Source organism: Vanellus vanellus (assembly GCF_965231255.1).
Source record: "Vanellus vanellus genome assembly, chromosome: 18".
NCBI lineage: Eukaryota > Metazoa > Chordata > Aves > Charadriiformes > Charadriidae > Vanellus > Vanellus vanellus.
The window spans coordinates 12,053,006-12,080,999 of record NC_138923.1 but is presented as its reverse complement, the minus strand read 5'-3'; the positions used below and the strand labels follow the sequence as shown (position 1 = coordinate 12,080,999).

General features: G+C 39.7%; 1 protein-coding gene across 1 annotated transcript; it reads left to right on the top strand.

The window, feature by feature from the left end:
• Window positions 1-263: 263 nt before the first annotated feature.
• Window positions 264-27,443, top strand: PSMB7 (proteasome 20S subunit beta 7). Its single transcript, XM_082492802.1, has 8 exons — window positions 264-358; window positions 496-589; window positions 921-1,018; window positions 1,328-1,468; window positions 2,735-2,850; window positions 10,703-10,761; window positions 25,080-25,231; window positions 27,210-27,443. The coding sequence occupies exons 1-8, from the start codon at window positions 297-299 to the stop codon at window positions 27,319-27,321; spliced, it is 834 nt and encodes a 277-aa protein (XP_082348928.1). The 5' UTR covers window positions 264-296; the 3' UTR covers window positions 27,322-27,443.
• The last annotated feature ends 551 nt before the right edge of the window (window positions 27,444-27,994 follow it).

The window sequence follows — 27,994 nt, the reverse complement described above, 5'->3', positions numbered from 1 at the left end:
AGAGGACTTCGTTTGAAGCCGCCCGTTACCACACCACCGACAGGCCCCGAGCACGAAGGGCCAATGCAGACACAACCCAGAGCACAGCCAAAGCCAGGCACATCCCCCGCGGGGATGGCCGAACCCCCAGCGCCCCTTGGCCGGTAACCCCCTCGGCGGACGGGACCCCGCCCATAGGACCCCGCCGCCATTTCACGGCCCGCGGGCGGGCAGAGGCAGGCCCGGCGCAGGCCCCGCCCCGGCGGCTGACCCGGAAGCACTCGGCAGGCGTCGCCCGTCCCTGCCGGAGCGGTAAGATGGCGGCGGTCTCCGTGCTGCAGGCGCCGAGCGGTGGCTTTAGCTTCGACAACTGTGCTCGGTGAGGCGCGGGCGGGACGCCGGGACTGGGTGCGGCCGGCAGCGGGACACCGAGACTGGGCGCGGGCGGCGGTGCGACGGGGGCCCCGCGGCCGGGGGACGGCCCCGCCCGACCCCACTTCTCGCCCTGTGTTGCAGGAACTCCCTCCTGGAGGCCGAGCTCGTCCAGAAGGGCCAGCGGCTGCCCGCCCCCCGCAAGACGGGCACCACCATCGCCGGCGTCGTCTTCAAGGTGAGGCGGGCGCCGGGCGCGTCCCTCCGGCGCTTGGCGGCGGGCAGGGGGGCGGGCCGCTCCTCCGCGGCCAGGATGGGCCGGACGGGGCCGCGGCCGCCCCTCGCCCCTCCGCTGGGGCCGGGGAGAGGCCGCTCGGCCCCGTGGGGGCCTCCACGGGAAGCGGCGTTGCGGTGGAGGTTCCGCGCTGCTGAGTCACGCTCGGCCGCCGCGGCTTGTGCGGAGCCGGGCTCCTGCGGGCCCCCCCCGAGCTGCCCCGGGCCTTGCTGCCGGAGTCGCTGTCGGCCCCTTTGGACATCGAGGCTTTGGGAATAATTCTCTCTTTCTGTAGGATGGCATAGTCCTCGGAGCAGATACGAGAGCAACTGAAGGAATGGTTGTTGCTGACAAGAACTGTTCAAAAATACACTTCATTTCCCCTAATATTTAGTAAGTATTAAAGTCGTTTATGGTGTAATGGTATTGGTGATAGTATTGGGATTTTTAGCAGCGTCATTTGCTAACAGAAAGTGTTAAGGCATACTTTAAAACTGTAATTTATTAGCAAGGCTTATGGATTTGGGGGTTTCATTTACACTTAAACGGGCTATCTTGTTTCGTGCTTTGAAAACATTGACTGCATGAGAACCTAATTTCTTCAGTTTTACAATAAGAAAACTTCTGCGTGTCGGATAGAGCATGGAATTATATGTTTCCCCTGTCCTCCCTACCTCTTCCTAACTTGCTCATATTTTTCAGTTGTTGTGGTGCGGGAACAGCTGCAGATACTGATATGACAACTCAGCTGATTTCTTCCAATCTGGAGCTCCATTCACTGTCTACTGGACGACTTCCAAGAGTTGTCACAGCTAATCGAATGCTAAAGCAAATGCTTTTCAGGTAACTGAATGGGTTTCTTAATAAATAAGAATGCTGTTAAAACCACCAGATAAGTCTCGAGCTCCTGTGATGGAGTGTCCTTCCTCAGCCTACTTAATATCCATAACAAAGTTTAAGGAGAGGTTTAATAATTGCTCTTTGCTTCATAGGCTTTTGAGCTGAGATAGAAATCAGGTCTATGGTGTTTTACAGAATCAATACTATGGCTGTACTGTGTTACTAGTCTTTACACAGCAATAATAGAAGAACAATAGTTTAATAAACTGTTGATGACACGCATGAAAACTGTTGTGTATCTCGTGTGGTGAGATGGCTGGACCAGTAAAAATCTTGTAATATGCAAGCTTGTAAAACTGAGAATTTCGTGTGACTTGTGGTAGAATCACTACCTCAAAAAGTATTTTTCAAAAGAATAAAATGTTTAACCATTTGAGGCCCACAGCTGTTAATATAGAACTCTGCTGGTGGTATAGTGATATAAATGAGTAAAGTGGTTGGAAGTTTTACTACAGTTATCTTAAGATTTTATTTGATTGCTTGACTGATCACAGACCATTATGGTATGGCAGCTGAACTTCCTAACTAGCAGCAGAACAAAGATCATGCCCTTAGACTGAGGGTATACTCTCCAAACCTTTAAGTATTCCAGTGCTGTTTACTACTGTATTTTGCAGAAGTAAAAACTGCTGTTGAAAAAGAATGAAAATGAGCATATTCCACTCAAGCTCTTGGAAAAAGTCCAGGAAGGTGAAATAAAGCAATGAAAAGAATACTTTGTGGAACCAAGTGACCACATAAATGATAATAATTCAGCTCAGTTGCTTAATGCTGTATTGCTGGGCACTTCACTTTTTTTTAAGTGTGTCACAAAACAATAAATTAAGATTTAAAAGCAGCCAAGAATGTCTCATGGGGGAAACAAAGGAATATGTTTTCTTTGAAGTCTCTAAATAAAAAGTTAATTGCGGACACAGGAATTTCGTTTAAGGCTTGAAAACTAATCTAAACTCTTTCTCTGTTAGCATAAGTGTATCATCCAGCCTACTTGCTTGTTTGTTCTGCTTGATGCTGAAATATACCGTATTTTAGTAAATTTCTTAATTGAAACTATTGCTCACAAGATAGTAAAATTAGTCTTTCTATTGCAGAGATGTACCTGGTGTAATCATGGAAAAATTCTCAAATGCATACATTGTGTTAAAAAAGAACCCCAGCTTTATTGTGGACTTTCACGTTCACATATATAAAAATAAATATTGCTCCTAGGTATCAAGGCTACATTGGTGCTGCCCTGGTTTTAGGGGGAGTAGATGTCACGGGACCTCACCTTTACAGCATATATCCCCATGGATCAACTGACAAATTGCCTTATGTTACCATGGGTAAGTGATACTCCCTCCGTATTGAACATAACTGCTTGGTAAAAAAGGTGAACATTGCAAAGTATTATTTAAAGTGTTTTTACTTAAATTCCATTGTTTGCTGGGCACTGTGCAGATATCAGACTTCAAAGATAAAGTTGTGCCCATATTTGTAAGGCAGGTGTGCTGTTCTGTTTCATTTCTAACACTTAAAAAAGTGGGTTATTATACTATCTAATCCAAGTTGCCAAAAACCTGGTATTAGGAAAGTTGTTCTGTGTGTTCCCGGGCATACCTTAAAGCAAGAGAATTGTGGGATTCCCAAAAACTTGCTGGAAAAAAAAAATAATCCTTAGAAACTTGATTTGCAGATAGTCCTAACTCGTGCTTCATACAAAGTCTCACTTGGTGAATTACATTCTGCCTGAAGTTTTGCTGTATTTTCATTAGGAAAACAATGTGCCTTTCTTCTCCTTTGGGACTGTTGTATTTCTGAGTTTTTTGTACAGTAGCAGCTGTACTTCATTGAAGAAGGTGCGTCATTGTAGTGAAGCACCATCTGGTTTACTTGCTACGTACAATAATTGGTCTTAACTACTGTATGGAGCTTCTCAGTAAAGAAGTTTAATTCTGTCTATTAATGGGGTCAGCTTGACGTTAGTAGCCCACCCTGAGGTTATTAAATGTTAGCACCCCAACTCTTCTGTCTACGTAACGTTTTCTGTAATAGCAGTACTTTGAGCTATATGTACGCAGAATCTTATTCAGTTTCAAACTGGGGAGTGCGATAATATTGAAAGCTGAAACCACAGATTTTTGCATGTTTTTTTGGCATTTAGGTACTACCCTGTCAAGACAAATTGCAAAAGCAATGTTCAGGATATATTGTAAAATACAGTCTTGGTAAATGCATTCTTATTTACTGGTTTTGTTGTTTGTTTGTTTTTTTTTTTTAAACTATAAACAAGGTTATGGGATAATTAGAAATAAGTATTTTGTGGTAGCAGAATGCATATCATTGGTGGCTTTTCTGGAGCATCTCATTTTTCTCGCTTTAAAAAGCAGAAATGTTGCTCTATTACTTGCCAGTTCTACAGAAGGATGAAGAATATCTACAGGAGAGAGTTAAACTTTTGAACTCCTCAGTGCTGCTTTGCAGTAGCAATAATTTCAAGTTGTGAAATGGCTCTTGAGCATATGCCCGGCGATCTTGCTAAACAACCCAATTAGAGGCCTCCTATGAGTGTATTTGGGAATACACTGTATTACTGAATACAAAATCTTCATTCACCTCTAATCCTGATTTGTGAATTTAACGTGTCATTCCCCCTGTGTCTTCTAACTATTCTTTGTCCACATCCTCTAGATAAAATTGTTTCTTTAGACACCTTGTTCTGTTTCTTAATTACTGAGGGATGCTTGGAGAGTCCCTGTGATAAGAATCCTGAAGTAATAAGCTATAATAAGCTTTGTGACTTGCAGGAGAGCCTTAGTGATCACCATCATCCTCGTAATTTTTTTAGAAGGGAAGTAACGCATACATTGTTGAAGTGAAGAACACACACATCTTGAAATATTATAGAATTGTCCAGCCTTTGGCAAAGGGAGTATTTTCAATAGTAGTCTAGAGCTTGTTTGATTAGTTCTGAATTCTTTTGTGATTTATAGGCAATAATCTGGGAGTAAAGGGTAAAAAATGGTGAGATTGAACTAGTGCCTTCTGAGCCGCTAATATGCTTGTGCAGTTTCATCTGTAGTTTTGAAGGTTAATGCCTTACTGAGCATATCGTCTATCTAGAAAAAGTGAAATTCCAAATGTAACCAGGCTTGCAGTTATTTTTGCTCTCTAATTGCTCAAGAAGGCACTGTATCGTTTCAGACTTGTGTTTCATTTTGAAGACTTGGGTGATTTTAAATGAAATCTTGGCTTTGGTAGAGCTATTGAAGTGTGATGTGGAGTCCAAATAAATATATCGGAAAAGAAAATTGATCTGAAAATTAAGTTTATCAGATTCAGCCTATGTCTGATCCAGCTTTTATGCTGATACTGTGAGGGGAAAATGTAACTTCCATTTTAGTTAATCTTTTTCTGTTCATGGTTAGCATCTCTAGATAAAACACCTACTTAGTATATTCTTGGCAATGTTAAAGGCTTTTCTTCTGGATCTTTGCACTACTGAAACTGCAGCTGAATCATCTGGTTAACTGTAATGAGAACTGTGATTAACTTGCAGAAATTCTGCAGAGATGGTATTGGACCAATAGATGGTGCCATTACCTTAGGAACTGGCAAATTAGTTGGCAAGTGAAATCCATGTAACAGTCATGTGATGTCATTGTTTAGCCTTTGATATATAAAAAAAGTGTCTTACTCTTATAATTGCCTTATACTCAACATTGTAGTTAACTGTAAAACTATAACGGACTGTATACTGATAGCTGCTAGTAGTTGATTGCCTGAATAAAGTCACACAGTTCCCATTATGTACATGGATACTTCCGTGCCTGTGTTTTAAAAGCTTTAAAGTGTGGCATTTCTGAAAATCCTGGCCTCTCCTCTTTCCCTCCACAAAGCCAACATAGTAGCAGAATAAATTCAAACAAGTAGGAAGCAGAATATCAATGGATTAAGTTCATTGTAGCTTAAACTTTGATTTGCTGTCAGCTGTACCAGGTCTGTGTCTTGTTACTTTTGTCCACGCTGTCAAACAAAGCCCTTCTCAGCGTAAATGTCCTTTACCTTTCTACACCCGGTACACCGATACTTTCTCCAGTGACTATGATATATTTTAGTAAAAAGATTTGCTTATGCATATAAATGAAAAATAGAACTGAGACATCAGAAAAAGTATTAAGGGTCAAATTGGAGATGGTAGTTGGAATTTTATTTTGATCTTATTTAGACTAATCTATCGTTTGTTGGTTGTTCCTCCCCCCCCCCCCCCCCCCCAAGAGCTCTAAGGACAGTTTGGTAAATCAGGGTAGGTATTTTTTGGCCAGTTAATTTCTGGAAATTCAGTATTAAATAGGAAAGGTTATAGAGGTGCTGGGGTTTTGTTTGTTTTAATATGCTGGAGTGTGTTTTTTATTTAGCTGGAGTGTGTTTGTGGATGGACAGAGTGGTATCCTCCCTTGCAAGGGAGATTTAAAAGATCCTCAGTGCTTACTCAGGAGTGAAAACATCAAATTAAACTGTTTATGCTGACAAAGGACAAAATTGGATTTCAGCAAACGATGCAAGATCGTCTGATTGCTTGGCTTGTCTAGGAAAGCTTCTGGCCAAGACTTATAATGAAATGCATGCATAAAATTAAAGCACTTGAAGTCTATAGTTCAGCTTTCAGAAACAGTAAGTATGTTCCAGTAGTCTCTAGTGGCTAAAGCTGGTCCCCTGGTACTGGTGTTGCTTCATATTCATAAATCAGCTCTTCATGCATTGGCAATGTCGTCCTGCAGAGCAAGCACTACCGCTGCTGAGACTCGGCCCCGCAGCCAGGAACCAGGGTGAAAAATGATCCCAATCGATGGGGCTGTGGACATCACTGAATTTTTACCTAGAATGAACAGCAAATTGAATAACAATGAGTGCGTGTGAATAACTGCCCTGTCAGGGAGCCCTGACACTGATGGATTAGGAAGTGCTAAATGTTACTCTCTCAAGGCTCTGCACATCCTCCAGTGTGGCAGGCTGAGGTAGCAAACAGGTCCTTGGGTGATGAAAATGGACTGTTCTTAGCAAGGAGAAGTTGTCTTCAGTGACTGTTCTGCTAAAAAGATCCAGTTCATCTGTTCTAGAAAAGCTACTGCAGTTGCAAAACATCGTAGAAATTAGTCGGCTGGATTTTTTGCTATGTATCAATAATTATCTTTTCACCTTAAATCAATACTGAAGTGGCACAAATGCTCAAGTAAAGACCAAAGAGGATTTTTAAAATGAGTTTATTGCATCTGAGTCCAGAAAATTTTTCAATAACTTGGTAATTTCAAAAGTTTTCAAAACTAATGTTTCTTAAAGAAGAAAAAAATAAAATCTCTTATGGTCTCATAACTTCCCTGGTCCATGCTGATTACCAGACTGAAAAGCACTTGCTTCAGAATACAGCTTTGCATCTCAGTTTCTATAGTTCCTTATCATTTTTTTGGCAATCAATATTTTTATCTATTTAGATGCTAGATAATTACTTAATGAATATTTGTTTCTAAAGTATAGCTTACTGAAAGCGTATACAAAATAAATTCTGTGGAATTGATATGGCTTTTTTTTCTTGATGATTGTTTCCAAGGTTGTTGAGGTGTAACTGTTCATAGCAGTTAGTGGTTTTTAAAAATCTACCAGAAAAGTTTTTGTGTTTTTTTTTTTTTTTCTGAATGTTCTATAATACAAATACCTGATGACTTTACCAGTTATACTTTGTTTTAATTATCCTTATTGCTCACACACAGAACAGTTGTAGACTTCCAACATTAAAGAAAAAATCCAACAAAGAAAACTTCCTATTTCTGCATTGGTTGTGTGGTGTTAAGATTTCAAACTAAAGTTACCTAGGACAAATACCTGGGTTGGTATTGCTTTGAACCTGAGCTCAGTTAAAGACTCTAGTTTGTGATGCATTACCTCACAGCTGTCCTGAATGTTTTAATAGAGGTTGAACTGCTGCATCTTAGCAATGCTGAATCCTGTTAGTGACTTAAATCAGTTATTGTGTGTATGAGGTGGGAACAGCTATCCCTAATTAATGGATGGTGTTTTGCAGTGTTTGGATTTTATCCTTCTCCAGGCATAATGTTTGGGAGTTGTTAAGCTTGTTTCTACGTAAAGGCAAAGCATGCTTGTTAAAAATGAATTATTGGTGGGCACTGAATACATGGACAAGAGAACAGCTGTTTCCCCACATACAAACTAGTTCTCCATAGACCCTTAATATCTAAGCTTTCTGTGCTTTTAGAGGTACTGCAATAAGAAAACCATACTTGCGGTGTTTACTTAAGTTCACAGATGTTATTGCCAGCTCTCCTGTTACAATGCATAGCTTTCACAAGTCAGTTGAACTACTTGGAACATTGTGGGGTTGTTTGGATCATATGTGGAATTTGACAAGTAGAGGGAAGTTGGTGTAATTGAATAGTGACATTCGCGACTGTGCTTGTGAGCAACTGTCCGCTGCTGGTTTTCTGCATTTCTGCGTGGGCGGTCGAGTGATGGGCTTTCAGTCCACCAGCAGTGCGAACAGGGGGATTGAGGGGTTTTTCTTAGTTAATGTGCTACAGGTGAGTATATGCACATTATTAGTATTTTTCAAAATAGTTCATACTGCTGTTGTCAAACAGCAGATGACTTGTTTTGATGCAGGAACGCAGAAATGCTTGTGTTTCTAAAAAACACAGTGTTTACATCTGGTGCTATTAAGAGTAAAGAATTTTCATTGTGCTATTTCAGATTCAAGAATCTGTTCATTCAGAGAATGCTTAGCTGTGCTGTGAGACTGGCTGAGGCACTTTTTTGAAACACAAGCTTATAAAGCTTATGTTTAGGATTTATAAGCAGTAGAGGAAAAAACCTGAGTTTATTAAGCTTTTCCAGCTTCACTTCCTGTTCTGTTAGAACCTCCTTGGGATTGTGGTTTTTAGATGTAAATGTCTACGTGAAAGTCTTAATTTATTTAAACCTACAACAGCTCTTTGAAAAATTGCATTATAGGACTGTCTGCATTTATTTATTTGAAGTTGATATTAAATTTAGCATTTACTCGCACCTTGCTAATATAGTGGGATAAATAATTAACAGTACAATTCTTTATGTATAAAGGATTTCACGTAATGTAATGTAAGGTCCTCCCCCTTTTTGCCCCTGACTTTTTCCTTTTTCGTCTTTGAGTCTACTGAGTCCTTGCCCATAGGTTCTTTTGGGAACTTCTTTTAAAAATGAGCTGGAGGAATGAATCCAGTCTAAGCCATGTATGAGATTATTGCAATATTTGTGTTACTGATAATTTTTATTTGTAGAAGTTATAATAAATTAAAACTCCTGTTTCTTAGCTCAGTAGCTTTAATGCAGTAATTTCTGTCAGATATTACCTTTTATACTTTCATTCTTGCACGTTTTATAGTCTTTATACTCTTAATTTTTTTTCAAAGAACCCTTTCCAAGGGTAACATTGTTTTCTAGTTTTGAGGCTTCCCATTGTTCTTATGGTAGGCCTTCATTTGAGTGTAGTAAGAACGTGGTCTTAGTTTGAGACCATATCTCAGACATTTTTTTTCACCCCTCATTAGAAATGTTCCTATGTCATTCGGCAAGAAGAATTATTTTATGGTTCAAGTCCTGTGTTTGGTTTGGAACACTCCTTATTTTGACCTTGTTCAAAGGATCAGTAAAATTCCTTTTATTTGTGATTTGTTCTGTGATACCAGCTGTTCATATCAGCGGTTCATTTCTGCTATTAGTTGCTTAAAAATCGTCTTTATTCCCAGTTTCAGCATTTAAAAAATGGAGTCATGTATTGCTCCAAGGTGTAAATGAATAGTCATTGCCTGTAATACAAGTACACACTTAGAGTGTTCTACTGCTTTTAGATGTGATGTATTTGGTACTGTAAAGGTAATGATCCTCAACCGCAGCAATATTCTGTAACAGGAATATCTGTCATATTCATTGGGATTACCATGTTCATTGATTTGTGTCTGTAAATCTGCTGTTTCTACCCTTTAAATTTGATCTATAATTGGACCTCCTTAAATGGTTCAGATAAGGTAGTCTGTATTTTCTCAACAGTGTCACTGTCAGCTTCTCTTTTTTCATTATACATTCAGCAGACTTGATAAAATCAGCAGGACACCTCATTTGAAACTGTTTAATCGCTGCCTTTTTCTTTCACTAAACCATTGAGGTGGTCAAGCGATATACACAAATCATTTTAAATAGAAAATATGGCTTTCTCTGTGACCCAGCTAAACAGATAGCAGTATGCAAAACAAGTTAAAAAGTAATAAATGCCAAAAAATCTTCTAATTGGAGTAAAAAATTGCAGGTAACTTTATTCACTCCCCAAAAGTAGTGCTCTCTGAAATATGATTAGGGCCACAGACAGACATCTTCCTGAAGATTCACTCTTTCAGAACAAAGCAAGTTCCCAGTTTCAAATAGTATCATACTGCTTTTCATATTAATTTACAGAAAGCACGTTTATAACACCTGCGGTTACAGTGCTTTGGGTAGAGATGGCTTCTGTTCCATTGCCACACTTGCACTGCATCCTTTAAGAGAAGTAACATTACACTCGTGTTTTCTTATCTGTCATTTTGTCTCTGCAGTTGCTATTGTTCAATGTAAAAATAATGGCACAAAATAAATGCATAATAAACCGTTCTAAAGTAGATATGGGAAATAACCTGGTGGCAGCAGCCAGTTACCCCATTACCATTGCTAGTTTACTCATCCCCATGCATAAGGGTGACTGTGTCAGGGCAGCTCGTTAAAGCAATCTATTCATTCTGAGTGTCTTAGTATTAAGTGACATACCCTCTAATGTGGCCAGGCACAAAAGTGGGACAGGAGAAATGGAGGAGTAGGAATTACAAACTGGCATCCAGTTAACTCGCTTTTTCTAACCTCATTTTCATATCTTGGTGTTCAAAATAGTAAAAAGAAAAAGACTGTCAGAACAGGGTCCATGGCAAGTCTGTGTACACTAGCTATAAATTTAGGTTTAAATTAGGTGCTGTATTTAAAGAGGGTAGACACTTTAGAGTGTATAGTAAGCTAAGGTAGGCTTTCAGGCTGGTTTGTGCTGCTGCTATGTCTTATCTTGTTGTTTAAGAAAATACTGTAGCTAAATACACTGCCTAAATAAGTGTCCTAATGTTGTTACCATAGGTTCTGGGTCATTAGCAGCTATGGCAGTATTCGAAGATAAATACAAACAGGACATGGAGGTAAGAATTTTTTTTTTTCTAAAGCTTGGTGTTTCTCCCTCAATAATTCTTATGAACATAAGAATTTAAGAGGTTTGAATCTTTTAAAAAGTTAAATCTGCTCTAGTTTCCCTGTACTTAAAATATACTAATGTCAACTTATTGCAAAGCTGTAAAAGTGGACGGGTAAAAAACAATTAAAGAAATACAGTTTCTTGCAAGTTTATGTATGGAAAACTTGTGATTTGAATGTAGATGAAAGCTTTAAAAACATACAACTTACTGATTATAGTTGACTTTGGGGAATTTAACAACCCTTGCGTAGTCACTTTTGCTGGTTTGCCCTTGGTAGCCGATCCTTCTTTCTGTCTTGAAAGGAGAATGCATGACTGCAAAAGCAACAAAAGCTGTTCAAGTAGTGTATGAAACCGATTAGATTTCTGGTTGATTGGGTATGTGCAGAAGTAGGAAATGCACTTTTGGTTTTAGTATCTACTTAGAGGCTGATTATCAGAAGACTTACAAGGTTATGGGTTGTTTGTGTTTTGCTCATGATCTTTATAAAAATTGAAAAATGTTTGGTTGTTCATTATAGGGAATCATTCAGAAGAGCTAAAAGCTGGAGTGTCATGATTCAGATCAGAATAAGTTATTCAGTTCTTCTGATATGAATGTATGGAGTACACTATTTTTGTATTATCTATAGTATTTCCTTATGCTTAGTTGCACCATGGTCAGTGCCTGCTAAACTCAACAGTGAAAAATCTGGTTATCTGCAGACTATTGAGGAAAACAGAACCAAAACAATTAAAGGGCTTCCTGTGACCATATTTTGTAAAATGCCTCAGTAATGTCAAACCCTCTTTTAAACGACACTAATCTCTTCAGACTTTCTGTGAATGGTCCTTCTCATTTCAATTGATTCGTAATTTCACAGTAAAGAAAAAATTGAGTAATGAATACAAAATTGAACCCATTAAAAATGACTTGTAATACTAACAGTTACAATCATTTCAGCCTAAAATGCAGATACAACAAATCGTACAGCTATTTACTATCACTGAATAACATGGAAAAGGAAAAAGTTGATTTACTTCAGAAAAAGTCTTCAGATGTTCCTCATTTTGTGAGGGTGGGTCATTTCCGCCCCTTCAAATGCTGGTGTGACTGCAGTATATTTTCAGGTGATGATCCCATAAGTCCATTGAGTTCCTTTCTAAAATCAATTAATTAAATTTAAAATTTAAAGTGATGTGTCATACCCTGTTACATCTCATGAAGAAATGTGATGTCTAATACCAGCTGATTTAAAAAAACAAAAACAAAACCAAAACAAACAAACAAAAAAAACCCAACAAAAAGAAACCAAAACCAACAACTTGTTTCAAGAAGTTTTCCAGTAGTTAAACTGCTTAAGAGTTAGTAGTGGAGAGTCTTCCAATTATTCCTGGAACTGGCTCCTTTTCTGTCAATATATATGAAAGAGTAGTAGGTGTGCAAAATTACGAAAATGCAGTAAGCTCAGGATTCCCATGTTGCTGCAGTGTTTTGGGCAATACCTGAAGACGCTGGGCTTCTGGCCTCTAGTATATTTATAAATGCTGTCAGAAATATTGGAATGTTTTTAATAGGCAAGTAGCATTACACTAGATGACTAGTAGAAAGAACCACTAGAGAGGTAGACTCTCTACTCCCTCTCACCCCCCACCCCCCACACTGCTCTAGGAATGACAGTCTCTTTTTCCAGCCCCTTGTGTGACTGTGCACTTGCCATGTGTGCTATTCATACTGAAAACATGGACTACAAATCCTTGGAATCAACAGCATAATAGTCCGCTTTCAAAGATACAAATGTCAGAGCTGTGCTGTGAAACTAAAAATTTCATCTTATTCTCAGCTAATTTTCAAGCTTGTATCTTAAGTCATTCTTTGTGTAAGAGCAACCAAAAAAGGCACCAGAAGTTGGTAAATCTCCAACTTTTCCTATTTAGAAAGGTCATCCTAATTAAATTGTCTTCATACACAACCATAAATGGCAGCAGATATTCACTGTTATAACAGGCATGTAGAATGCAGCCTACCAATTTGTTGAAGTAGATATTGAGATCTTTGAGACTTGCCTGCAGCTTAACCTTCCTTTGTTTTTACTAGGTAGTCTGTTAAGTAATAGCAATTCAGTAATCGTATTAAGTAAACCAGCAAAGTTTCAGGTGATAAAGCTCAACTGTACTCTTAAACAGTTCTTCATGTTCTGGTATGGCTGCCAGCTTAAAATATTTACATTTTGAGTCAGATGTAGGTTTTTTTTCCTAGTAAAGCAACAAAATAACAAATTATATTTCTATTGAAATTAAACCAAATCTGAAGTACACTATTTTATATTTTACATAAAATTTGCTATGAAATGGCAATAATAATAAACTTAAATTCCTGAAGATTAATTTAATAAAATGGGTAGAGGATTAATATTTTCCTGTCAGGATCAATACTGCTTTCTTTTGCACTAATTGTCAGAATATCTTGCTAGGGCTACTGGAGGGTAGTGGTGTGCTTCAAGACCATCACATCACAGAAAAATGATTCAAAGGCAAACTGTCCTGCACCCTCTGGTATCGACTTGCAAATTAGCATCTGGAATGTAATTAAACAAGCTTAATGAAAGTAGCAGCTGAATACTACTGGAAAAGACAATCAGCTTTTTTGCCTCTGATATATATTCTGTACTATTGAAGCTGATCACCAAACGCATCGTGTGAGCACAGTTAAAAAAATTAGCATTTATTTGAAGAATAGGAACTGTTTTTCATTCTGTTATGCTTTTGGCATGCACTGGTGTCCCATGAGAGCCATGCCACAGCAGATAGTGCACAATATTTATAAATCCATGACAGGCAATAATAGCAACTTGAAAAATTCTTTTGCTAGAATTTCAAGTTGAGAGCTGCCAAAAGCTGAGAGGATCAAATCTGCAGTGGCAGCTGCTGTGCCCTACAGTTAGAATCGTACACTTTGAAGATGCTCAACTTAAAAAAAAATAAAAAAATAAAAAAAAGAAGACTGCAGGCTTAGCCAATTTTTGCAGGTTTCTAGAGCTCTGGCTCTCTGCCTTTTGAAGATGAGTTGCTGAAGCTTCTACCACTGCCTGAGGCGTGCTAACACCAGCAGGATGTGTTTTTTTTCCATAGACTTAGTGTGTCTTCAGATTTAAGTAGCACATGCTTTATCAATGCCAACTGTGATGGTCCTTTCCCTGGTTGCAATGCCGGGAGATGATCTTTACCCAACATCCTTCACAGAAGCTGCGAAGATAGATGGTGACGTACACAAGTGCCACTTCTGCAGTCTGATTTATGGAGGCATGTTTCATTATGAAGCAAGTGCTGGCCTCTAGAGGAACCATTATAGATTGCTGAAGATGTGAACACTTTCAGCCCTGAAGGCCTGTAGATGCTTCAAAAATGTAATGCCAAGCACCTAACTACTGTGGAACAATATTAATCTGTCATGTGGGCAGCTATAGATCTACTTTAAAAAACATAAGTGGAAGAACAGCACATCTAATGGAGTGTTTTGAGCTTAGATCTTTCATTGCAGCCAATTTTTCTTTCAGTAGAGTTTCAATGGAGTAGCCACATGGTTTTTAAACCTTACAGTCAGATTTTGCAAATGCATTCATGCCTTCTGGTGTTAAACAATAGTAAAGAAATACTCTGAGTCAGTGAATGCGGAAACCATCATGATCTGGGGAAAAAAATGTCTACAGTATTAAATGCTGGAATTCTGGGTTTATCTATACTGTGGTGGTTGAAATCCTAGGGTGATTGGGGGGGTATTATGTATTTTATTCTGGTATTTGACTTCTGTTGTTTGAAAAGTAGAAGCTTTTTGTCTGTAGAAGAATTCCTTGATGTACAGTGAGGCTATGTTTTACCGTTCTGACAGAGCTTCGTGTTTAAGCGAGGAAATGGGCTGCTTGTAACTTCATTTCTTTTCTGTATTTCATCAAAACAGCCAGGTTTAATAAAAAGAAGGAGAATCAGTAGAAGCCACAGAAAAAAGAACTGTTGCAGGGAAAGGGAAGTAAATCTTTTTGTATTGAGTTCAGGAACACGGAATAGGTGGAAAAAGTGGAAGGAGGTAGTGTGGCAGATATTTAATAATTATTGATAAAATAATGTGAAATTATAGATAATCATTTATATATATTATTATAGGGTTTTTTTTAAGTGTGGCAGGAAATCAAGTGGTACGGAATGAAAACAAAAAGACTGGAGGGTTGGGAACAGATTGAAAACAAAAGGGGGGGGCTGTTCTGACTATGTTCCACTTGGCGCGCAGGCGCTTCCCCTCCTGCAGCAGCCGCGCTGCCCAAAGAACTGCTTCTTGCTCTCCTGCCAGAGATTTGCACTCCTTCACCTATCGGCCACGTTTGCTTTTGTGTTCATTCTGCAGTGATTAGTTTTGCTAACTTGTTTGGTTTTGACAAACATGGGTTAGGGAGCAATCTTAGGAGCAATTCAGCTGGCAGATTTGGGTAATCCTCTGTAAAAGGAGAAATGAGGAGCAGACAGGAGGTGTTGCAGGTAGTAACCTTTTTCGGTTAATAGTTGCAGCTGTCAGAGTAGATGTTCACAAAGAAATTGTAGGAGGGAAGAGGACTGGAAGTTGCAAAATGCAGAGACTTGGGCTCTTCTGGTCCACAGCCTTGTTTCTGGTTTTGCCACTGCCTGTTGAGGCACCTGTGAGCAGCCCCATATGCCCCCAGTGAAGGAGCTGAGGCATAAAGCACGGCTTCCTCCAAATGCTCGATGTGCACAGATGGTCTTTGCAGTGTCAAAGTGGAAAGTGGTCTAAATGCAACTTTTACTGTGTACCTCTTCTTTCAGTACAGAATACATCAGACATAGTACAAAAATATTATGAAAACATGTCACTTTCTTCCATTTTTAAACAGCTGACATGCAGATCATTCAAATGTTTCTGTGCTCATATTTCCTACTGTCCCTCAATATGGTGGTATTATTTTTGTTTATTAACTACTGACAATAATACTGAGCTATTTTTGGAAACTGTCAAAACTCTCTAATCTTCAACAATAGTTGTCCCATCAGTCTTATTTAGCCTGCATCTGTGTGATTCGGGGCTGAAGAGCAATGACAAGCTGCATATGAATTCTGTATTCATTAGTGATGGTGATCAAAATGCCTGTGTCCCCGCCATAGGGCTCAGGTGTGGGAGTCTGCAGGCTAATCCCGCCAGCTGACATTCAGAGGTTTAATGACTCCGTAGGAAGGTGACCACTTGCTGGGAGGTTTGTCGGCTGAACTCAGACAGCAGACAATAGAGATCAAGCCAGACTATCAGAGTTAAGCTGGAGAGCCTGCCTGAGATACTTGAACCCCTGTTGGTGTCAAACACAGAGATTAAGTAAATGGGGGGGGAAAAAAATCTGACTCCATGAACAAAAATAAGTACTTAGTATTTATGTGCTCTGTGTATCTGTTTATTTCATTACACAGTGACAGTCACTAAGGCTGTTAGTGGCATATCTTCACTGCCTTTTCTGGCAGAGCTCATGGCGATACAGATTTTGTGCTTTCCTTCTGTACCTGTATTGTCGAATCCTTCAGAGACATGAATTTCCATGGGTAAATATCAGGTGTTAGTGCAGACGGTCATCCAGAAAATAAAGGTTTATAATGCGGTTTCTTATTGTTAAATTAGATTAAAATTATTCTATGGTAACCTGGTCTCTGCTTGACACATTGGACAGTGAGTACTGTTCTCATCTTTCACAGAATTGTGCCTCGGATCGATTTCCTTTGCGGAACTAACGTTAAACAGGAAATATGAGGCTGATTTAAAATGTGCTAGCTAGATGTGCTCTGGAATGGCTAGGATTACTGGAGAAGTGTTTTGGGGTGTGCTTTCTGAATATTTCAGAGCACAATTTCTGTGCAGAAATCAGGTGAGAAACTGCCGACATCAGTCTGAGTTACCAGTGATACCCAGTAGCACCTTCTTCTAGTTTTCTGTTTACAGACTGTACTGAGGGAAATAAATTTTACCTTAGTTTAAATTGGGCCTTGCTGTGTGACAAAGAGCAACAATTTCTTCACCTTTATGAAAGTAACACTTAAACTTTGTACGTAATAATGTAGACAAGCTCGTCGGAAGCAGGGCTCCATGTTAAGAGATCATTTCACTGCACAGGGTAGATGTAGGACAGGTAATTATTTTTGATGCATTTCTCAGGAGCAGGTGTTCCAGTTTAAATCGTTTCTGTTTGTGTATCTCCCATAACTGCAGAACACAGGCAAAACATACTGGAAAATACTTCACAGGGCACGAAGCCCGAGTGCCGCTCCTGCAGAGCGAGGGCTGCGGAGGCAGAGTGCCATTTCTGTCCGAGTGGGGAAGAGTGAATGGGAAGGAGCGGAGGGCGGGAGGGAGTCAGCCCGGGCCGGCAGGGGAGGCTCCCTCCCCGCCAGTAACTTCACGGAGCGTTTTGGTGTATTAGGAAGGAAGAATTACCAGAGGGCCCAAGACATCTCTTTCCAAATAAAATGTTGACCTTCGTTCCCTTCCACCCTTTTTTTCAGAGGTAAAGTAATAGTCATATGAACAGGGATTTGCTTTGTATGAAGCCAGACGTGTTAGTGCTGGATATTCGTTTTTTGATATGCAGTAATAATCTGTAGTAATTTTAATAGTCATCTTTCGCATAGTTTGCATGTCTGGCTACTTGCTGGTAGCTAAGGTTCAGTGTGTTTCTGTATGTTAATGCAGCTGTACAGAGAATTGAGGATATCGCACTGTCAAAGTAGAACATGCAGCCTGGCAGAATCTACAGCTCTCTTACTGTTGAGCAAGTTCCTTTTATTTTGAGAATCCGTTCCCTAATAAACATGAGCCTTACTCAGACATAAGAAGTGATGGATTAAATGAATTTTCATATTCATTCTTAGTTCAGAGTACAGGAATAGTGTTAAAAGAAATCCCGAAGTTGTGAGAGGAGCTTGTAATTTAATTCTGTACCGTTGGAAATACGTATTGTACTAATCTTCGTGTAAGGAATGACACATAGGAACTGATGTTATTGAATAGTAGTTCCGAATCATATAAGTTTCTTGCCTTGGCAGGTAATTTGGCATAAATTGTTAATGTAAATCCAGGTTAGTGGGGAAGACGTTATTTTACTAAAAAAGATAAACTGCTGATTAATTCAGTATAGAACTCAATTACAAATTGAAAGTGTCTCTGCGGGACGCCAGTACCCTAAAGACAGCAGATGTTGAATTGATACTCCAGCATATTTCACACTGGTATGAAATATTAACATGGTTTATTATACTTGTGTGGTGTACAATATCAGAGAGGGGGAGGTGATGATGAGTCTGGGCTTGCAGGCATTTACCATCAGAACATGAAAAAAACTGTAATCACTGAGAATAATAATTAGGGACTAAGGTGCATTTTATTTGAAAAGTTCTTAGTAGAAAACAGTTAGAAAAATAAACATATACTAACACTATTCATAACAAAACTGACATCAAATGCAGTAAAGAATTACCTGATCTATGATTCCATGATCTATTAATGAATGAATGTAGGTACATTGCTGAGTTTTAACAAGACTGCTGGGTCAGTGCTGTGCTCTGATTTCTTTTTGCATAATTTCCTGCCTGTGCTATATTTGTACTGAAGATTGCTGCTTCCTAACAAAATTAGTTTTTCTGTATTCTTTGTGTAAAGTAGACAGCACATTAACCCCGATGTGTTCATAATCCAGGGATTTAAGCAGGTTGGGTTTTTGTCTTTTAATGTACTGTATTGGTGATGGTGGCACAGACAGGCTCAGGCTCTGTAGACCAGAGAGACTCATTTGAGAGAGTGCCCAGTGATGAGCGGGAGCAGTAGTACAGTGGTGCAAGGAAATACAGGAATGTATGCAACTGCAACTGGCCTGTGCTTTATTTTTCCTTTCTTTTCAATAGAAGTCCAGCTTTGAAACCTTGCAGAGAAGTTAGAATTTGGACAAATGTATTTAAAGTTACCATTCCAAACAGAAGGCGTGTTCCACAGTGTTTGAACAGGATGTATTCTGGAGAGAAAATTCTAATCATATTTAATAGCCTTTGAGTCCTTGACACTGTTTGTTGTGCAAATATTGAGTCATTCACTTGCCTTCCTGCAAGTGAATGAAAGTAATGTTTCAGAATTTGGAGTGTTTCAGCTTCTTGTTAAAGGCTGTGGAAACAGAACTGGAAAATAACAGGATACACGTTCCCTTGATTTGAAATAACTTAGCTGCTTAACACACAGAGTAATAGAGTTGTTATTTCACTTACTCCTCTCACTTTTGCTTTAGAAACTACTAAATTTCTGTTTATCTTAGTTTTTAACAGCTGTTCAGTAAAACTAAATAAACTTGTATGTAATATTTGAAGACATATTTTCCTCTAGATTTAAGTTTTTTCTTTAGAGCATACACGATTTCAAAATAGCGTATGGTTGAAATTCAGCAGAATGAAGGTGATGCCATCTTTATACCTATACAGGGCACAATTTTAGTCCCTAGTTATCTTGAGATATCTCAATTTTTCCATCATGTGCTGGGAATATTCTGATAACTTCTGCCCATCCTTCTTTATGTACAAACTGGTGGTTGTTCCCAGGACCCATCTTTGTGCTTTATTGCTCCGTGTCTCCCAGATACTGCTAATCTTACAAATTCCGATTTTCATAACCTCTTTGCCTTTGGTGTGATTGTTGCTTTAATTCTTTCCACTTGGAATTGCTATCTTGTAAATGTTTCTTTGTACTGTGGCATGCCAGTTTAATCATGGGGTTTGTGATTTGGAATCCTGATCCTACATATTTATCACATGTATCTATTTTAATAGGCTGTTTTGCATTGTTTGGACTGTTAAGTCTCAGCATTCTGCCTCTGACTTCTTTTGTGACTTTTTTAGAGCACAAACAAAAAATGATGGAGGAATAAGGGTGAGGGGGAGAGCTAAGAAAGACTGGCTACTTTCACATTTCATTCACCTGATCAAAGATGAAAGAATACCCAACTATTTTGATTGTAGCATAGGTCTATTTAAAAAAAAAAATAATTATGAAATGAGGTATCATTCATCTGCTTATGAGGTACTACTGGAAATGCATACTTTTTGGGTTAAACCTGAGTGGTTTAAATTACACGTGCTTTTCCCTTTCCAACTTCAAGAGGTAGCCAAATCAAATTCATTCTCGCTAATGGAGCCTTTCAACCTCCCCTTACAAGAAAAACACAAAGTACTTTGCTGCTCAGTTTTGTTATCTCTTTGGACTTAGCCAGCAGATTTTAGCATTGCTGCCAGTTACATATTGATCGCTACCACAGCTTCTCCCAACAGGCAGACTTAGACATCCTCTCACATGTTGTAGTCTGCCGATTACTCTTCCAAAGTCTAATTATGCGTCTGTAGGTGCTTATGTCCTTCAAGAGGTATCACTTTCCTAGCCCCAAATTCCCAACACTCCTTTATAGATTTATTTTATTTTTTATTATCATTGTCCTTCCTGAAGCTTCTGATTATTTTTTTTTCTCCCCTTCTCTTCCCATATGAGTCTTGTGGATTCTCACTTTAAGTAGGATCAACTTTTACATTGTATAATTTGAACAAATTTCATTCTGTTGTAAAAGACAGTTGTGATAAGTATTTGGATTTTTTTATAATTAAAAAAATTGTTGCACACTGTCATATTCACTGTGCGCTGTACTTCAGATTCTTGATAAGACTTACTGTTGGAGAACTGCAGTATGTATCATATCTAACAGCATACTGGTGACCTGCAGAAGGTATTCATTTCACTTCGGTAAGAATTTTTTTAAAAAAAGTAAATCCTTTTTACAGTTTTTAAATCTGGAAAAGGCATCTCCTGTTCAACTTGCTTGCGAAGTTACAGAATGTTGAGGAAATAATATTTGCAAAGCCATTCCAGCGGCTCCCTTTACTGCTAGGGGCATAACGACAAACTTGTTTAAAAGCTATTAGTAAAGATAGTATTAATATGATGTAGAAATATCCACATCCTCTGTAGGAAAGTCTCTCTTCTTTTTTCCTTCAGTGGCATTTGAAAGCTGGAAAAGGCTTAAGTGAGAAGAGAAACTTGATTCAAGTCATATACAAGAATAATGTGTAAAAGTTCCTTATTGGTGCTGTTTGGGACTTGCACCATAGCAGCTGTAGAGAGGTAATCTATCAGTTCTTGAGTGTCTACAAAATGCAACTCTCCAGATAACAGGTTTAAAGTAAAGATTTAATACAGGCTCTATCTACTATGATGTTGCAGTGACAGTTTAAAACTCATTCTCTAAATCTCAGCAGACTTTATAGCTAGCAGTGGGCCCATATAAAGCTTAATGGCATTACAACACATAAATCATCTTTTAAAGATGCTACCAGTAGCGCCAATATTAAATGCAGACAATTGTCTGTGTTATAAATAATTTATCAAACACCATTTCAGATTAGCCTTCCATGCTGAGTTATTTATTTTAGCCTTTACTGTACTATTCCTAAGACGCATTTTGAAAGATCCATTACTGGTCACTTTAATGAACTTGGGGGTCTGTTTTTCCCCCCCTCAAGCACTACGGTACATCTGTGGTGACCATTACACGGCTGATCTGGACCTCTTTGCGCCTTTTACAAGTGCTGCCCATTTGTCATGTAGTGGTAAATGGAGTTGCACATTGGAGTCCTGGGACACATTGTGTGATGTGGTGATGGAGACAAACAGATAGCTCTATAAAGCGCTGCTTGTCACCGCTGACTTGTATTACAGTACATCACTCTTGCTGTAATCTCATTTAAGAAGCAGCGCGGACCCCAGAGAATGATATTCCCAGTTAGCTTGGTCTTTGCAACCATAAAGTAGGAAGTGCTCCTTTTATATACTCTGAACTTTTAGGGTTTTTTAAGATTAATTATTACAGTGACTCATTCGTGCCCCTGTACTTAAAAACTGCGTCAGCGCTTTTCATGCTAACCCCCTATATTCTGAGTGTGAAATAGCAGTCCTTGTTAGAACTTGTGTGCAGGATCTCTATCAAGGAATGTTGTGGTTTTTTCTTGTGGCTATTCTGGTTGTCTTTGTAAATTATGAAAAGTGGAGGAGGACTAAACACTGAATAAAGGTTTTCTAAAATTAAAATTATTCTAGGTTCATGAACTAGGCTGCACTATATCAGAGGAATGAGCTGGGTTTTGGACTTCCTCAGTGTAGCAGATGCCTTAGTGCATTTACAACTCAGCTCTACTAACTGTACTGGATATTTTTAGAACTATTTTGATAGCAGTAGGTTAAGAGTACTTTTTAAGAAGTAAAAAAAAAAAAAAAATTCAACTTTCAATTAATGGAGTGAGACGACTCTGCAAGCTTTACATTGTTATCTAAAAAGTACTAAATTTTTCTCCTTTTGGGAGAGTGGAACAAACCCCCACCGATATGCTTTAGTTTTCCTAAGCTGTGGTGTTTTTCTTACAGTGTAACAGCTCACATAATAGCTTAAAATTATTTTGAGTTTGCTACTGTTTAATTTTAAAACATAGCTACACATGCTTTTTTATTTTTGTATGTGTAGTTTCACTATAGTACTAAAATACCCTTAGCATGCAACAGATGAGTGAAAGGAGGCTTCTGTCCGCTGAAGGAGGAAATCCTTGCTTATTGGAGTTTTGCTACCAAACACACTGAAGGAATGGGTGTTTTGTTCTAGTCACCTTGGTAGAAGGTGTAATTCAATGTTTTGCTTTTTGTTTGGTGGGTTTTTTTTTGTTTTTTGGGTTTTTTTAAGAGTAATGCTAATAAAACTGGGAGTGAAATAAGAATTTATGCTGTTTCTGTAGTTTACTGAAAAAAATGCCCCCCTCCTGGTCAATACCTTAATTAAGCCGTTAGAACAGGAATACTGTTATTAACAAGTTCTTTTATAGCAGGCCATCGGAGAATGCAGAGTATGTGCTGGGAGCAGACGCGATTGTAGCTGAGCTAATTTTGGGCTCCTCTTCAGCTGCACTTGTACAGTGGGGCTTGCGCAGCTGCTGTCGGGGGCTCGGAGCGGGCCGTGGCTCCTGGCATTGGTACTGCCGCGGGGCAGGGGATGGCAGAGACACCGACGCCTTTAAAATGAAGCAAAGTTTAAAAAGTCAAATTTATCAAAACCAGCACTGAATACATGCTTTTTCATTCATGATGTCTAATGGCAGAAGATATTAAAATGTGTGAAATATCAGCAAAGCAGTGACGAGCGATCACGGTGAACTGAGCACTCGGCTGTGATCACGCTGGGCTGGCTGAGCAGCGCCTGCTGTAAACGAGGATAAAACCCCGTCCAAAGTTCTGCGTTCAGAGATGTTCCTCAGTGGAACAGGCATGTTCTAGGCGCTTTGCAAGTCAGCTCTTTATACACCTTTGCGAGATGTAAGGGGTCTTATGTGCTCTGGTATGTACTTAAGCAGCTACTGAGAAGATTAAAGTGTATGTGGGTGTGTATGTGTACATACGTGTGTGTATCGACACAACCCCTTTTTCCTTGTATTCTGGCACTTTTGGCAGATGACCACAGCACCAGCAATTACTCTGTAGAGGCTTCAGTGGAGCTGAGGGTGCAGGACACGTCCTTGCTGGGTCTGTGTCTCTTGGCAACTACCAGAGTTCCATGGGAAGAGGCGCAGGAGAGGGCTCGGCCCCTGCATTGAGGTTGGGGCTTCGTCAGGCGAGAGCCCACCTCCTGTCCTCAGGACAGGCACACAGGTACCGGGAATGGATGCCTGTACCTGGTTTTCACAAGATTTCAAGTGCTACATCAAAAGGTTGTTTCTCAACACTTCTTCATGCTTCATCTTCAGTTTCAGTGCAAAACTAAGGGTTTACTGGCCGTGACACATTATTTCTCGTAGCACTGGATCTGATCTGTGATTTCGATAAGCTGCCTTTGACATAAAATAATCCCTCCTTGGGATCTGTAGAGGGAGCCAGCGCAGCTGTAATAGCCTTTACTAGGAGAGGAGGTTCTCGGGCGTATCAAAACTTGTATTTCTGATGGCTTCACATCGATACCATTCACAAATTTTGTGTGTGTGTGTGTGTGTGGGGGGAGAATTAAGATGACCACAGCTCTGTTGCAATATTTTAATGGAGAGTTTGATTAATTTGAACTGTTTCCTTGTAAAAGACTCATCTGAATGTTACTTGTGTTTGTGTCACGCAGACACTATCGCACTCTGTGTCAGGCTATTCAAACAGCTTCTAAACAGTGCATTTCTCACAGTTCTGAGCCACGTGCGTATTTCGGCAGCTGTGTATTTGCCCTTTTAAAAGAAAGGAGATAAACAAAACCTGTAAGAAAGCAAACATTGGAACTTTTGCAGGATTAGCGTGATTTCAGAAGCAATAAAAATAGTGAGCTTTACTTCCTCTTTAGTTTTCTATTCTAGTTTTGCTGCAATAGGATTCTACTAGTTGTACCAAATGATTTAGAAATACACATGCAGTATGCATTAAATGAACTATGTTAAATACGTATTTTGCTTTAGCCACTGACAGCGTTTCTGAAGTGTACAGCAGAAAAGAAACTGTGGCAAATATTCCATTTTTTCATTTAAGTGGCAAGAACTTAACTACAAACTGTGGTATTTTGACAGAGGTACCTAGTTTGACCAGTATTTTCAGCAGTTTTCTTTAAATATTCTGCACGTGTGTTCAGGACTGGAATTAAAACCGCCAGCCAGCTGCTCAGCACAGAGCCAGGCTGCTTTGCAGGACAGTTACTGTTAAGATGAGCTGAATAAATTTTGCAAACCCAGCTATGTTACAAAATCATAGAAATAATTTTGGTACTACAGAGGATGATTAAATCGTCCCTACCTAGGGAAGTCTTGTAACTAAACTAGTGTGAATCTTTAATTTGTATGCAGCTGTTACACAGAGGGCACTATAGGGAACTTGTAATGTACACGTGCACAAAAGCCTGGAAGATAAGAATTGTAAAATTTATTTTCTCCATTCATTAAGACAGAAGTCTTAGTCTTGTTTCCTTGACTGTCTTTACTAAGGCTGATCTGTCCTGAGGGGTGGTGGATCATGAACAGGATAAAAGGTTGTCCCTGTAGGTGGACACTGCTCAGCAGACTGTTGTTAATGCTCTGCAGTACTTCGGTGATTAAAAAGGTGCTGGTATCTCATTTACTGTTCTGAGAGTTCACAGCTTCCACTGCAATACGGACAAACATTTCTGTGAAATGCCAGCACTTGTGCAATGACAGCTTTTTTAACTCTTCCAGGAAGAGGAAGCCAAACAGCTTGTGAGAGATGCCATCGCAGCTGGCATATACAATGACCTGGGCTCCGGCAGCAACATTGATATCTGTGTTATAAGTAAGAACAAGCTGGATTTTCTCCGTCCATACGATGTGGCCAACAGAAAGGGCGACAGGTTAGTACTTCTGAAGCGACACATTACCCATGCTCTTCCCAGCGATTCCTATTTTCTGTAATACTCCATTTTGTCAGAGTAATCTCTTGATCTGTATACTGACTTTCAACTAAACAAGAAAACAAAATTAGTGACTGTACCTGAATTTGGGTAGAGGCTGCCAGTGGCACGCACAGATGTGTGAAGGAAAAAAAAATGAATTTCTTACCTGCCACCACTTTACCATGCCAGGAGACAGCTCTTGCGTTTCAGGAAGTAACGAAGCTTCGCATTTGTGACTGGGTTTCTTTGGCCATCAGGTAGTGACACGGTCCTGTTCTGCCATGTTCTTGCTGAAATTTGCATGGGGTCAGAAAGACTCGTGGCATCCCTGTACCCTCTGCGGATCTGCCTAGTCTTAGCGTGGGGATTTGGCAAAGCGGTTTTGGGTAGCACAGCCCGTCCGTAGCCACTGTGTACGGACTCGCTGCAGGACAAAACCAAAAACCAAGAGGAGACCACACAACTGCAGCCTGTGACTATGAGGGTTGTGTTTTATTTTATTTCTTGAGGCCCTTTCTAGCCCATGGCTGGAAAACATGCCCTATGCAAGATTTTTAAGACAACACAGACATTGTTTTGATCACTAGTTTCCTCAAAACTGTCCAGACATATACTGCAATGTGTTGAAAGGACAGTTTACAGTTAACAGCTGAATACAGCAGGGGCAAGATTTATTTTTTTTCAGTTGAACTAAACTTGAGTCCCATTTCATGTATAAATAAACTAAAAAATGCTTGCAAGCATTTGTGCTTTCCTAACCAAACAGGCCTCTCAGCCATTCCCACTAAGTAGAAACTTGTGCTTTTTTTCCTTCTAGCTCTTTCACTGGGCGGGCAGACAGACTTGTGCACAGCCCCCCTTCACCGTTCTCAGAGTTCATTTCCTTAAAGCACATGGCAGGGGTGTAACTGTCCTGCAGATCCTTCACAAAGGGGACATTATTCTGTTACTTGTGTCCTTAAGTGTGTAATTCTGAAATTTTCTGTCATAAACATTCAAGCATGACGCGCTTTGGGAACAAGGTTACATTTGTGGTCTTGTCACACTGATAATGTTCAGGATACAGAAGTGATGAAATTCTGAAGTGAGCAAAATATGCCTGTTAGAGGAGCTGGCAAATTTTACTTCTAAACACTCGGATAGGTTTCTCTGTGAACTACACTGCCTAATCAGTGAAGCTACAGCCCAAGGCAGCTCAAGGATTTTGCAATAGGTACTTTTATGTTATGTGTAATTGTACAACTTTTCCATCCACTGCCAAAATAGTAGAGTTTAAAGAAATTCTTTCTAAGGCAGACACTATGGCCAAAGCCACAAAGAATTGCACTGCTCTAGTTCAAGGTCTTTTGGGTTTCTTACTGTACCACTCCAAGAGCCCTGACACTTCAACTCTACAGGTGGTCAGCAAGAAGAGAGGTTTTATTACACATTTTAAGTGAGATTTTTGGATTCTACTGTGTGAATGGGTGAAAAGGGTGATGATACCTGTGCTCAGCCACAGGTAAGATTTCAGAAGCATGGCTTCAGTACAGGCAGGCTTTGTGTTAAATGGTAGCTAATTTTAGCACGTGCACTGGTGAAATTATTTTAGAGTTGCAAAAAATAAATAAATTGCTTGTTCTTTGAGTGAGGGTACACAGGAAGAATGCCCTGTGCTGTAATGAGATCCCACTCATTTCTCCAAGAAAGCCTTTCCAGTTACATGGTAATTTACTTTTTCTAAAAGATGATGTGTTGCCTAAAAATGCCTGGTTGATCTGAAACTTTTATCAGTTATTGCAATCAGTTTAGATTTTGCAGTAAGCACAGTTCCTTTACTTACTTTGGACTTGTATAGGAAACTTCTAGAAAAAGCTGGTTAGTTCTAAAATTTTAAATGAGAGTTTCCCTATGTAGTACTGTCTTCCAGCTTAATTTTCCCCTATTTCTTTAACAGGTATGGGAGGTACAAATGCGAAAAAGGAACTACTGCTGTTCTCACAGAAAACGTAGCACTGCTGGAACTCGAGGTGGTGGATGAAACTGTGCAAACCATGGACACCTCCTGAACCACCATGTGCAGCCCTTCTCTGTCACCAGAGACCAGCGCTAGTTGTGCTTAGAAGCCTTCCAGCACCAAGAGAAACATACAGCTGATACACAATAAAGAGGGTTCTGACCATGCTCTTAATTAGTGTTTTTACGTGGCGCTGATTTCTTCTGCTGCTTTTCCCTTCTTAACTGTTGAAAAGCCGAGGCTCATGCAGAACAGACCTGCAGCCCCTCCCCCACTCGCGTTAGTGCTGTGGGAGTAAGTTGGGCTTTGCCCTGAAAGACCCATAGTACTATGGGAAGGAGAGCCAGGCTCCCTGAGCATCGCACTGCCATATGGGGCAGGAAAACCACTACCTACAACAGCTGTTTTGTTACTTCACTCTAGGAGCAAAAGAGCACGGGTAAAACTATTCTGCATAAGCCCAACTTTGACAGGTTTTAATTTAACATAGTGTTCTTGATGGATACAGACCAGGTCACAATCATGAAAAAAGCGAGCCCTGGTGCTTCTGAACTGCTGACCTTGGCCTACAGCAGACCGCTGCTACTTACGTTAGTGCAGGGAAATAACGCTGTTATCATGACATGTTAATATTTATTCTTCCCTGTTTTTTGTAGATAGAGACAGAACATGGAGTAGATCCAACCTCCAGACTGGTACACACATTTTTCATTTCTAAATTACAT